The sequence below is a fragment of the Balaenoptera musculus genome, chromosome 20 (genome assembly GCF_009873245.2).
Source record: "Balaenoptera musculus isolate JJ_BM4_2016_0621 chromosome 20, mBalMus1.pri.v3, whole genome shotgun sequence".
In the NCBI taxonomy this organism is placed as follows: domain Eukaryota; kingdom Metazoa; phylum Chordata; class Mammalia; order Artiodactyla; family Balaenopteridae; genus Balaenoptera; species Balaenoptera musculus.
Genome location: NC_045804.1, coordinates 22,555,286 through 22,569,208, shown reverse-complemented (window position 1 = coordinate 22,569,208; position 13,923 = coordinate 22,555,286). Strand labels below are relative to the sequence as shown.

The window sequence follows — 13,923 nt, the reverse complement described above, 5'->3', positions numbered from 1 at the left end:
TGATTTTAGTTTGTATTCTCCTAATGATTAATGATGTTGAGTGCTTGTCATCTATATATATTCTTTGGTGAAATGTCTGTTTAAATCTTTGCCTACTTTAAAACTGAGTTTTCTTATTATTGTGTTTTGAGAGTTCTTTATGTATTTTGGATACAGGTCTTTTGAGATTTGTGAATATTTTCTCCCAGTCCAGGTTTTCAATTTTTTCTTTTATAGATTGTACTTTTGGGGTTGTATCTTAAGAAATCTTTGTCTCGCCCAAGGTCACCAAGATTTTCTCCTGTATATTTCTTCTAGAAATTGTATAATTTTAGGCTTTACATTTAGGCCTGTGATACATTTTTAGTTATATTTTTATTATGGTGTGCGGTATGGATTGAGGCTCATTTTTTTGCATATGAGTACCTAGTTCTAGCACCATATATTGTAAATACTTATTTCTCTGTTTTTGAACCTTTGTCGAAGATCAATTAATCATAAATATTGTACATCAACTGTACTTCAAAAAAACATAAATGTATGGGTCTTTTTCTGGACTCAAACTGTATTATTAATGCTCTTTTGTATTGTGTAGATAGATGCAGAATGATTTGAAAACTTAGCTGTGTTTAGAATCTGGTATTTATGGACAGTAATTTGTAGGGAATTCTCTGGCGGTCCAGTGCTTAAGACTTTGCGCTTTCACTGCCGCCCCGGGTTCAATCCCTGGTCGGGGAACTAAGATCCCACATCCCGTGCGGTTCGGCCACCGAAAAAAAGAAGATTTTGCTAATGATTCGTGATCTGTTTGGAAAAACTCGAGTTATTTCTCGTGTACTAAGGATGAACTGGAATGGGTTTTCCCAGATGCCATTTTCTTTTTTGTAGAATTACTTGGTAGTTCACTAATAATATCTAAGTGTTTGTGCTTTTATTATATCATTTTTGATAGTGATAAATTTGGGAGCAGTTCTCTTTTGATTTGAAACACGGTTGTCCTAAGTTAAATACTTTAAAGATTTAATTATTTTAAAAATAGTACCCAATTATTGTTGGCAGTTTGAGATTATTCTTTTATAATTAGATCATATCAAGCCATAGAATGAAAGAGAATTAGGAGATTTGGCTGGACATTGGTGTTCTATAATACTGTGAGGTTTGAGTTAATCTAATTATCTGGATGTTTATTATTTAGGAATTTAGCTGTACTTTGCAATTAATACCTTTTAAGTAACTGTTAAACCTTTAAATGTTGGAATAGCAGTTAAAATGCCAAGAGGCAGGTGTTATTTTAAAGAGATCGTTGGACAAAATATTGAAGATTAAGACAGACTTTCAAGATTGATAGCTATTTTTTCACATTTTAGTATTTGTTGATGATTGCTTTTTCTCATTCTTGGAAGGGATACCTGCTCTTTCTCATTCTTGGAAGGGATACCTGCTCTTAAATCCTATTCCATTTTTTTTTTTTTTAATGCCTTTTTTATTTGTTTATTTATTTATTTATTTTATTTATGGCTGTGTTGGGTCTTCGCTTCTCTGCGAGGGCCCTCCCCAGTTGCGGCAAGCGGGGGCCACTCCTCATCGCGGCCTATTCCATTTTTAAGATTAGCTTTTTGTCTTTGGAAACCCCACTCCTGTCCTATTATTCCTTTCTTTTTTTGGATAGACTCTACCACACAGTTTTATTATTTTTAATGTGGTAAAATACACATAACATAAAAATTTTCATTTTAATAAAGTGCACAGTTCAGTGGCATTAAATACATTAACAATGTTGTACGACCATTATCACCACTGTCTAGTTGCAGAACTTTTTCTTCACTACAAGACCACCTTTCTTGTCCTTAGGGACTTCACATTCTGGTGAGGGAAACAAGTAACCTAATGTTTATGATACGGTGTGGCAAACTGTATGTTAGAGCTTGCTATCATTAAGCTTTATTCTTTCAACTGAAATTTTACTTTGAAAAAGCAAAGTAATTTTTGGTTAGGTTAACATTCAAGTTGTCATACCACTCCACACTTGAATTAAATTTAGGCTAGACTGAAGTCTTTAGTCTTTTGACTTAGGTCAGTTCAGAACTCACAAATCCTCACGCCCTCTACTTTGTAACACGAAGGAAACCGGAAAATTGATACTCTGATTTAAAGCCAAATTATGGGCTCTTCCTTTCTCATGGAGCAGAGAAAACCAGGATTAGAGAGAATTTCCTAGTTGTCTGCACCTGTCCTCAATTGAGCTGTTTTGACTTATTCTGGTTGCAGTGACAGCTTGCTTGATTGTGGTCAAATATGGCATTATACAGGCATGCTTATCTCTTTTGGCAGATCATTAGAGGAATAGCTGTCTTTGGGATACTGTGTCAAGAGATTGTGTTTCTGAATTCCTTGAAACTTTGGAGTTAGAACTTGATGATTTAAAGTTGAATGTTTTAGCAGTTTTAGTTAAAAGCAATGTTGTCAACATTGAACAGTATTGTAATACAGATTTTATTTGCATTCTACTGTTAGGGTTTATCTTCTGTAGCACAAGATTGTTTAGGAAAAGTAAAACACAATACAGCCCTTTGTTTTTAAGATTCTGCAGTCTTCCTAATAGTCAGTCTACGAAAGAGTTGATAGCCCAAATGGTTGATGTTTTAGTTAGCAATTTCAATGTTCATCATAGGAAGACGAGTTCACATTACTAGATCTAGACTTCTGATTGTTTTTATAAATTTAAGAAAGTCTGAATTTGTGGCATAGTTTGATTGTTTATGATTGTTTATGGAAAAAGAATGAAAAGTTAAAATAACCCCTAGTTTGATTAGTTTTACTAATAATTTTGGCATTTATGCTTTCGGAAAAAATAACTGTAGTCTTGTTTTTTCAGGGTAATCACTTTGATCAGTATGAAGAAGGACATTTGGAAATTGAACAGGCGTCACTTGACAAGCCTATAGAATCGGTAAGATCAGTGCTTAATTTTGGGTCACAGATAGGTAGTGTTCGTGTGACACTTGATGTGAATGAAGTTAAACTTATTAATAACTTATAGTACAGTTTAGAGGTCTTGCATGCCCTACAGTAATCAAGTAGAGTTTGGGTTGTAATCTAATATTTAATATGTTGGGAAATCAGTGAAAAATCTAGAAACAATTTAGAATTTCAATGGAAAAATATCATTTTTGGCCCATACTGATATCCTGTTAAAGATAGCAAGTTGAAGTTTAGTGTTTTTGTAAATTGAATAAAGGAGTAAAATGTATTTTGATCCTTTAAAAAGCTTCACCTTTCCTGGGCAACACAATCATGTGTGAAATGTTCCATTAGGAACAGTTAAGGACTAATATGTTTTATTTACCAGACTCTTGTGAAACATGGTAATTTTGGTTTCTGTGGCTTGAGATGTCTGGTTTTTGTCAAAAGTTGGTTGTATCTTTTCACACAACTTAATTTTAAATATTGATGCGCAAAGCAACAGAACAAGGAGATTTATTTTCCTGACTCTTAATTTTTGAACATTATTTTTATTTTGAAAAGCCCTTTATTTTCAGATTACACAGCCCATTGTTAAAATGTCTAAACTTGTCAGTATTGTCAGTATTTAATATTTGTGCTTAAGTGTACGTATTTAATAAGGGTTTCAGGAAGTTATTGGTTAACTTGAATGAAAAATCATCAAAGAGAGAATCTCTTTAGCAGTCAAGACATGCCCCTTCTCCCTTTAAGAAACACTAGCTTCTCCTCCCTCAGGAAAATAAGGCAATTTAGAGAGCAGATATTTTAACTTTAGCTTTTATTTTCATAACTGTACCATAGTAAAGGATCCACATATATTTATGTTCCTAATTAGGTTGGTGTTGTGTGTGTTTGTGTGTGTGTTTAGATGTTTACAGAAATTTACACAACTTGGGGTGTTCGACATTTTTCTTCCACAGCAGTTGGCCCATATTAGCTAAGCAGCCATGATCTGGTTTGTATTGCACGGTCTGCCTTTTTTTAATTTCTTCTCTAGGGTTTCTTTCTCCCCCACCTCCCCTTCTTATTTCTGTTCTTCTGGTCCAGTGAACACTGCATATAGTACCTCTGTCTTAATGTGCTGGCATGATGCTAGACTTAGGCATGGCAGTAATTGATGACGCATGTGATAATGCTGCAGAGGGAGAATTCACACCTGACGTGCTGAAAGCCCAGTCTTGTTTTGACTTAAGGATAAAATGCCAAGCCCACTTTGCTAAGTTAAAAATCACTGAAGTTGTTGCCTTGTTCTGTATCATCTTGGGAATTATCACAAGGTAGAGTTTTACCATAAAATCTGTAGGCTAGCTAGGTCAATACCTTGTACTTGAAAAATAATTTAATTTTTCCATTTTATTTAAATGTTTCTTTGGGTCAAAGTTTAAGAACAGATAGCTGTCAGAAGAAAGGCCCAAGTATCATATTCTACAAGGTACATGGTTGGTCAATATTATACAAGCTATAATTCTGTGGGTACTCTGACTCAACAGTAGCAGGAAATTTAGCTAGACTGAGTTTGCAGCCTAGTAGTCATTATTATTATACTCAAGCAAGTTTTTTTAAAAGCGGTAAATTAAATGATATTTAACGTTTTTAAAGCCTTCTTTTAGGGCTACATTTAAAGATTTTTGGAAAAGTCATTCCTTTGGCATGTGGGACTAGTGCTCTTTTTCCTCTCACACTGTCCAGGAATTTTTCCAGCACATGTCATAGGGAGAACACTATCAGAATTCAGTCCGACTGAGTAATCTCAACAAGTAGGAGTGGAATTAATATATGCCTTATTTATAAAATGGTTATTATCTTCTCCACTAAAAATAGCAAATGGTATATAGTACTCAGACTGGATATTTATTTTTTTATGAATAATTATATGTTCAGAGATGTATATTAATAAATTATACTTACAATAAAATTTACTCCCAAAACACATTAAAATATGCTTTATTGTGATGTGGTAGTTTAGGTAGTAGCGGGGAGGAGCTTCATAGCCGACATGGTGTTAGATAGAAGTGGGACAAAAAGAGAGGGATTTTATTTCTGTTACCAAATCATTTGGGGATAAATTTAAAGTTTTAAAAGAAAGTCCTAAAATGATTGGCATCAAAATAGATAGTGTAGTTAACCCCAAGTGCCCTATCACCTTAGGAATGCTCACCAAGTAAGTGTATATTAGTTATATGTCTGGCTGGCTGGCTATCTTGTTGAGCTGTTGAGCTATCTTGTTCTTAGGGGGAAATGGCGTTGCTTCTAACACACAGAAAGAGTCTCTGCTGAATTAAAATCTTTCTCTGCAGCAATATCTATTGAGAGGTGCTGACTGTTTTGCTACAGCATGCAACTCAAAAGTGGCTGGAAATATGCAGCTTTGGGAGTCTACAGATCATTGCAGGAGCTAAAGGTCTAGTCATTTTTTTTTCTAACAAAGGTAATCTGCAGCAGCTGGTAACCGAGGAAGTCTCTGCACAGGTTTGTGCCAAGAATATGCCCTTGTGAAGGGTTATTGTGAGTATAGGATTAAGGTTCTTTTGTTTTGTAATAGGGTAAATTTGTTGCGAACCGGCAAGATGGGAAATGAGATACAAAGATGTGATAATGCATTATGCTTTTGGTAAACTTCTGAAGCTTAGCTTTGTTCCTTAGATGATATAGGTGTTTCAGTTTCAATCAGGAAATGTTTAAAACACATCAAAATCCAGCATTTGTAAAGTATTTCATAATCTTTGTTATAAAGTTTTATTTTCCCTTCTTTACTTCAGCCAACCAGATATCTTTCAGGGAAATTTCTGGTCAAGAATAAAACACTGTTCTAAGAAAATTTTTAAAGAATTGCCAGACAACATGATTATCTGAATTAAAGGAAAGTAGAAAGTATTAATATTTTACCCTCATTAGAAAAAACTTTTAAAACTTATATTTTAAGTTATTGCTTTATGAGATTTTTAGGTCCCAGCTCTAATTATAACCTCTATATACTTAAAGATAAAATATTTAGAAAACAAATAAAACTTAATCTAAAACCATAGCCCAGTCTAGGATTCCACCATAGATCCAAGAATTGGTTGATGTGATTTAGGATATATGGTCCTTTATGATCTTTATCATAGAAAGAAGATGAGAAATCAGATGGGAGAGTGATTATAAGCTATACAAAAGTTAAAATGCCTGCACCATAGACTTAAAATATGTTGTCATTGTTGCAGCTGGAAGTAAAACTACCCATCAGCCATTAGTTGGTCTTTGTTCTACCTGACTGATTAAAATTCTGTCTGTATAGTTGTCAGGTTGACCAAGCAGGTTTTAAAAATTAATGTTAAGTTTTCAAATTCCAGTTGCTGATGTTTCCTTTGCATATCTAGGGATTTAGAAGTATATGTATAAGTGGATTTTGTCATGTTGCATATCTGTTTAGATCTGTGGACTCCACTAGTTCCAAACTGTAACTCCGTAAGACTGCTGATTTGACATTTAGCAGTGACCATATGTGGACTGCACTATAAATAATGTGCTTCTTGGAGCTGAATGGTGTAGCATTACTATATGGCTTTTCTCTCTAGTCTTCATTGTGTCATCTGTAGTGAGCTATAGATTTTTTTGTTTTGGGAATTTTTACAACTTGTTTGCATGGGTTCACCTAGTAGCACTTGGTTTTTGCTTATAGAGTCTTTAATACACAATCAGCAAAGCTTACAATCCACTCAAGAGACTTGCCATTTTTGTCACTGTTGAAAATGAGCTAAATGGTGTAAATTGAATGTGGCTGTCAACTAAAAGAAAATTCGGTGTGGAATTAGTATTCATCTAGTCACTGACATAATTGTAGTATAGTTTTCTCTTGAGACATGATATTCTATTTTCTGCTATTAAAAACCTGGAATCAGCCCCACACGGTGAAGTAAATTTTAATCTGTATTTTGGCAGGCTCCCATTATACAGATTGGTGGTGCTGTTGCCAAAATGATCATTGTTACTCTGGTGGTGTACAGCTTCATGGAGCAAAGTTCCTGGGAAAGTTTTCTACTTGGTATTTAATTAATAAAAATGTCGAGGAATGGATGAAACAATAATGAGTTGGTTTTTTGTTTTTGTTTTTGGGCTGATATTGTGTTTTCAGCATATTGGTAGTTGTTTATAATACACATTTCTTGCTATCAATGATGTTCCCATTTAAAAATTATATTCTTTCTCACACATATAATACAGAGGAACAAAGGGTTAAAATATGGCACTTTAATTTACATTTAAGTTTAGAAATACAAAAAAATGTAAAGGCCAATTTAGGTAATCTAGGTGAAAAAAGTTTGAGTTTTTAGGTCAGCTTTATAGTTTAACCAAAATTAAGAAAAACTTCATGCCTAACCAAAGAAAATGCTGCACTGCCACCATTTTTGGAGTCTCAAGCACAGAGACTAACAAATAGGTTGTGGGAGGAATTCTCTGGCGGTCCAGTGATTAGGACTCTGCACTTTCACTGCCGAGGGCCTGGGTTCAATCCCTGGTTGGGGAACTAAGATCCCACAGGCTGCGCCACACGGCCTGAAACAAAAAAACAAATAGGTTGCGGGAGCTCTATGAATCATGTGGAAAACCAGCTTTTTGCCTACTTCCCTTGGGCAAAGTTCAGTTGCTTTATTAATTGTATATTTCCCTGCATTTCTTCCATGTGCATTTAAATTATAAACAGCCTGTCACTGTACATGCCCCTTTGTTAGTCACAAACCAGGCTGTGTTAAAAAAGAAAAAATAAAATCTATTATTTACTTTTGCTTCTATGAGATTATAACTAAATTGCAAATTATATATTTTATTTAAAAGTAAAAAACTGAAAGTTTTTTTAGTCACTATTATAGTGACCAAAATAGTAAATTGTTACTATTTCAGAAGTTAAATAGTACTCATTGCCCATGTTATGTCTAGATTACCTGTTTGGGCTACAAATTATTTACTGCAGTTTACTGTTATAAATAACATTCACGGGAATAATTGGCAACCTAACCAGAGAGAGTAGATTAATGATTTTCACAGGCTGGCCATTGAATCCCTTGCTCTTTCACAGTGAAAGTTCAATGAACATTTTGATCACTTCAGATTAGACAAGTCTGCTTTGTTCTACTTTGTTATAAGGTATTTTGGTGTGCCTTTCTTGTGTTACCCATCATCCTTAAGCCTGTTGGAGTTCTGACTAGTGTTTATAAAACTTTTTTTCTTTTTTTGGTAAGAAAAGGGACCATAATGAATACTAGTTGTTTCTGCAGAGTCACAGAACTGCCTTTTTTCCTCCAAAAGCAGATAGGCTGAAATGATAGGAAAGGTTTAGATTTTCTGTATTAGTCATTCACTTAATCTAGGAGGTTGGAGAGGGGAAGACTTTCTGGGAGATACGCCTATTATTTTTTTTGCGTTTGTTATAACTGCAAGGACACAGAGTGGCATGTTAATAATTTTAATATAACCCCTGACAGTTCATTCCCTGTGCATACTTGGGGAAGTAGATTTAATTAAAGAACAGTTTTCACCTAAAGTTTTAGAAGAGAAATGCCACTGCCATTTTGTATCAATAGTTTTTTTGAGAAGGTGACAGCCATCTTGAGTGGTTTTGTAAAAGTGGTGCTAATGTGTATAACCCTAAATTTTTCTTTTTCCTCCTTCTCCCTTTAACATTTGCTTTTCCTTTCACTGTTGTCAGTCACAACACGCTACTCTTGAATCTCTCAGCTGGTCTTGACTCGTAAATTTACTTATGCTTTCACTCTTCTTTAATAAATACATTAATTGCAAGCAGTGAATTGAAAACAAGACAAAAAAAAAAAAAAACGACCGTTAGTGATTGGACAGTTTCTTACTTTGTGTTACATTTAACTGTTCTTTTGACAGCCCAGTTTTTAAAGCCAGGTTCGTATGGAAATGCTTTCACTCCACTTGCACTGCTTTTGGAAATAGCATACTGCTTCATCTGTCTGTTTATTTTAGTGCATTCATAATATAACACAGTCAGCATAATGTCTCATCTCCACTTAGCCAAAAGATTGAGTTTTCTTAAATTAAAAAAAGGGACAACAATTTTTGTCAGCATGGTTTAATACCGTAAATCTGTGCCAAGTATAGTTACAAAATTAGTCTGTTAAAAAATTAAACAGTACTTCAGTCAGCTACATAATCTTAGAGTCATTCTGCTATCCTTGTCCTTACCATAGTTAATTCAGTTGTAGGAGTTACAACGTAAAACAATGATTTTATGTACAGGTAAGTTTATTTCCACAGTAGTATTATAAAGGCCTCTTTATCATCCTTTTCTGCTAACATTACTTGTATTAAGACTTAACAAAAAATTTTTTTAACAATAAAGTTATGTATAAATAGTTAGGCATTCTGTACTGGGATTACACATAGCCGTAGCATTTTCTCATTCTCTCAGTTGCTAGCAAAAAATAATCTCTAGTGACCTTTTGTGCACAGTAATGATTTTGTACATATACGTTTAAAACAATTGCATGTTTTGTTTTAGAAACAGACTTCTCATTATCATTTGCCACATTTTTGGTTTTTTTTTTAAGTATCCTGATCTTTGTTCCTCTGATCAATGAAATTCAGCCCAGTTTTCCAGTTGGCATCCTGTCATAAACTCATAGAAGGAAGTTGACCTTTTTTTAAATTTTTAAGCAGAGCATTGGGGAGGCTTAATCTTCCTTTTGTAATTTACTATCAGAGAATATAATAGTGAAATAATTTTTTTCTTTCCTTTGTAACTCCGAAGAGCATTTTACCGTTGAATATGGAGCTGGAAGATAAAAAGCAATTTAATATGAGATTTGATTCTAATTCAGAGACTAATTGGTTTAGTTGACTTCATAATTTGATTTCAGGAAATATGAGATTATTTTCAAATGGTGATACCCAATTAATATTATAAATTACATTTTAATGCATACAGAAAACTTTGTGTTTAAAATTTTTCAATGTTTTCTTTTGGATGAGTAGCATCATTTTATCTGATACAGTTAATGGTTATTTTGGCTTTGTCTCTGTACTTCGCAGTATTTGTAAAAAGCAAAGAATTGGACAAAGGTCTGCAGAGTTTTCTAAGATCTTGAACCCTTACACAAAAGCTGACATTTAATTGTTGTTTCTGGTGTCTTTTCATGTGGTTTACATTGAAAGATCTTTTCCACTGTGCTCCTAGGAAGATGAGACATTATGTATATTGGTTTTTTTCCCCTACATGCACTAATGGTTCTTTACTGTTAACTTACTGCTAGGCCTGTTTCATTCTAACATTTTAGTATTTTTGTTAGATTACATGTTGAAATGCATCACTCAGTCTGTGCTTGAGCTCATTTTATTTTTCTGTTTAATCAATTTAATTTCTTATTTTACTAACCTCACTTTTTTCAGTTTAATATTGGCTGCATGCTAATTAAATATTTATATTTTTATATATATATTAAAAAAACCAATCAAGTCTAGCCTGGATTTTGCTCTGATTGTGTTTTCATTTCTAGTGGTGGGGCAGTCTTACACTTACAACTTACTTTGTATCATGAAAGCCTGACACATAAGCAGAATAACTAAACACAATGTAGATTTTCTTTAAAAAACTTATAAAGTGGTGCTGTCTAGGTGGTGGATATGATTGTATAAGTACCTTGATTTTATGCTTTTTAATGTTAGTGTTAAACTTCATAAGTGTATTCTTCCCCTTTTCCCCTTCCCTTTTTTCTCCTTTTAAAAGTGTTATGTACAAAAGTTGCCCAGCACACCATCAGAAAGGACCCTTACCCTGTATGTTCTTCCCATATAAAATACTAGCCAGTATTTCTTTTTACATTAATGCCCCCTTTATTGGGCACATTTACCCTATTATTAGCACCTTTTTGCATGCATATATGTAGAATTATCTCTTGTTCATCACCTGTTTAAATATCACTAGGAAGGGAAGAATATATTATTGGAATATTTTTGGTTTGTCTCTCTGTTCTGTCTGTCAGGATAATATTGGACATCGCTTACTCCAGAAACATGGGTGGAAGCTGGGCCAGGGATTGGGAAAATCTCTTCAGGGTAAGTTTTTTAAATATACCAAAAAAAAAAAAAAAAAAGAAAGAAAAAGAAAATGTTTCTGATGGCAGATCTTATGCCTGAGTATATTTGTTGTCTTTCTTTAAAAAGTGTTTGGGTTTTCCCACTTGCCTTTTACTCCCTAGAATAGTCTATTTTTCCTATGACTATATTTTAAATCACTATTAAGCTAATAATTTGCAAGAGTAAGCTGCTGTGTCACGAATACTTTCAGATCAGACATACTGTGTGTGGCTCAACCTGTTTTAAGTTTCTTTTGGTGGAGGTGATGGGTGGGTGAAGTAAATGAAGTACATAGTATTGGAGTGTGCTTTCTTTGTATTATTTAGTGATGTTGTATTGTGGCTTCAGTATTATAAAGAAAACCATTCAACAGCAGAGTTTAATTTTTGCCCTCCCAAATTCTCCCTGAAGCTGGTGATTGCCCTGGTTCTTTTTCTGTAATCAGAATCCATGTAGTAGTAAAGAGAAAAATTAACCTATATGAAACATAAGATGGAAGCAGAGGCTTCTTAGGGTTCTCTGAGAGGCCATTTCTCAAGTTTAGATCAGTCTCTGGGAAATGTATGGCTTAAAGTTTCCATTGCATTTATTTTTTCTTTTAACTATACTAATCATTTGGATAACAAAATACTAACATTTCTGCTTCTGAGTTCTTGCTAGTTGGAAACCAACCAACCAACTCCATTCACTTTTTAGCTCCCTCATATTCAAGGGCTACTGTTTGTTCTTTGCAGATGTGAACACTACCTCAGAAATGATGGAAATCATTGCACTTCTGCTTCTGGTCATGGAGGGTCTTGTTGTATAAAGGGATCTTTGGGGAGAGGGGCGCTACTATTGACTAATTCTTTGAATTTGGGAAATGAATTTCCACAATTTGAATGGGAAGTCTGATCAGTTCAAATGTGTATATTAAGGGACACAAGAGGACAGGGCATGAAGCAGGATGTTTCAGTCTTTAAAACCTTTGCTTTTTATATTTTACATCCACAAATTCTATTCAGTGGTAACACAAAGGAAATGCTCAAAAAATATATTTCAAATTAATATTTATTACTAAACATTCACCTATTCTTTTGGGCAGATAGAAAGATTTGATCACCCTTAAACTTGTTTTCCAGTGACACAAGAACTTATTGCACACAATATAAAGAATACTCTACAGTTGAGAGCAATTAGTATGGCATAGACCATAGATTTTCTAAGAGTCCAGAAGAGAGAAAGGGTAATCAGGACTAAAGTAGAAATGACTTCTTGATAGGATTAGTCCCAGTGGTTTGCATAGTTAGGTGTTGGGTTGAATTGAATGGAGGCGATAGTTCAGAATAAGGTCTGAAGATTGGATTTGATCTTTCCCTACTATTTGAAACCTCTCTTCCTATTCAGAGATTCCCAGGAGCATTGCTGATTGTTACTCTCTTTGTTCAGGCACACAAGGGAGTAGAACTGGGGGGCATTTCATAGGGGCTAGCAAATCTGTTTGAATCCTAGAATTTTTCATTGTAAGCATCAGAGACTTTAAAGTACAACTAGAACCTGCAGAGGGAAAGAGAGTGAGAGACATACAGACAGTGAGTTTAAGAAAGGTGAGGTAAATGGATACTCACCTATTTTTGGGTGATGGAAAATTATTATTATTGCTTCATTTTAAGAACAGTTTTGAATTTGGTTCTCTTTAAACTTTGAGCTCCTTGAAAAGAGAAATTAAGTTTTATCCATATTTCACCTTCATCTCTATGGTGATAGGATGTAATAAGCACTTAATAACTCATAAATCCATTATTTATTTAAAATAACAGGGAAATTTGAAGCCCATCTTTTTTTTTTTCCTTTTTAATTGTGGCAAAACCCACATAACATAAAATTGCCATCTTAACCATTTTTAAGTGTACAGTTCAGTAGTGTTTACTAAATTCACATTGTTGTGCAAAAGCCCATCTGCCTTGAATGGCTAGTACAGTCTTTACCCTTCAAAAAGAATGGGACCTTATTCTATTGCCAATATTAAGGGGTGACTTTAATTGTCTTGTAAATGGCTCTTTTATTTTTTAGTGTCACATTCAACATTGTGCAGGCATTGTGCTGGTTTCTCTTACATAGCTCTTTCTGTAATACCCACATGATTTGACCTAGAATATAGCCACATTTATGGTATATTGAGGTAATTCATGACTGATTTTTTTCATTGTACCAAACCTTTTCTATAAATAACCACTGAAGAAAGCCCTGTTGCTCCACTGAAAATCATGCCTCCTTGTTATTGTATAGACCAGTCACTGCAAATAATTTCTAGGCTCATGGCTTTGTAAGTTCTTTGCATTTACTCGTTTATTGTCAACCTTTAGTTCCTTTTATTTGATTTTAAGGCTCTAACATTTTTAACATGCAGCCATCCACTAAATTTAAACCTGATCTTCTTAGGATTTTTTTGTTAACGTTTAAAAATTATTTCAACCCATGCAAGACTTTCACAAAGAGTGCCAGTCCCTGGGGCTACAGTGTATATAACTTGTCAGTGGATAGGTTGGAGAATAGGGTATGCCAACTCTGAAGCAAAATTATCTGTGGTACGATAGAAAATTAAACTTTGTAAAGTGGGTTTAATTTTGTAGTTGAATTTCCCTTATTATTCACTTTTTGTTCTCCCCTAGTATTTATTAAAATATTTCAAAAGTTAAAAAAAAATAGGAACTTTTGTGTGTGGCAGGTAAGTGATTATTAGTGTTAAAAAAATAAAAGACCTGTAGAAAAGATATGTTGACAAGATGTCTGAAGGAAACAACATAAAGAAAGGCCTGTTGATGAGAAATGTTATAGACAATTTTTTATTATAGAAGCAGAGGATGTGTTTAATTTGGAATA

The 13,923-nt window shown here is 33.9% G+C and overlaps 1 protein-coding gene across 4 annotated transcripts in view; it reads left to right on the top strand.

Annotated features, from left to right (window-relative positions):
* The window catches only part of GPATCH8 (G-patch domain containing 8), a 112,659-nt gene that overhangs the window by 30,095 nt on the left and 68,641 nt on the right, over window positions 1–13,923 (top strand). For 2 of the 4 annotated variants that reach the window (XM_036835995.1, XM_036835994.1), the window contains exons 2-3: window positions 2,855–2,929; window positions 10,968–11,040. In XM_036835995.1, the coding sequence (XP_036691890.1) occupies window positions 2,855–2,929; window positions 10,968–11,040 (148 nt within the window). Of the gene's footprint in view, window positions 1–2,854; window positions 2,930–3,902; window positions 3,938–8,856; window positions 8,875–10,967; window positions 11,041–13,923 lie in introns of those variants that run through there. The other 2 variants (XM_036835996.1, XM_036835997.1) reach the window with 2 other exon arrangements.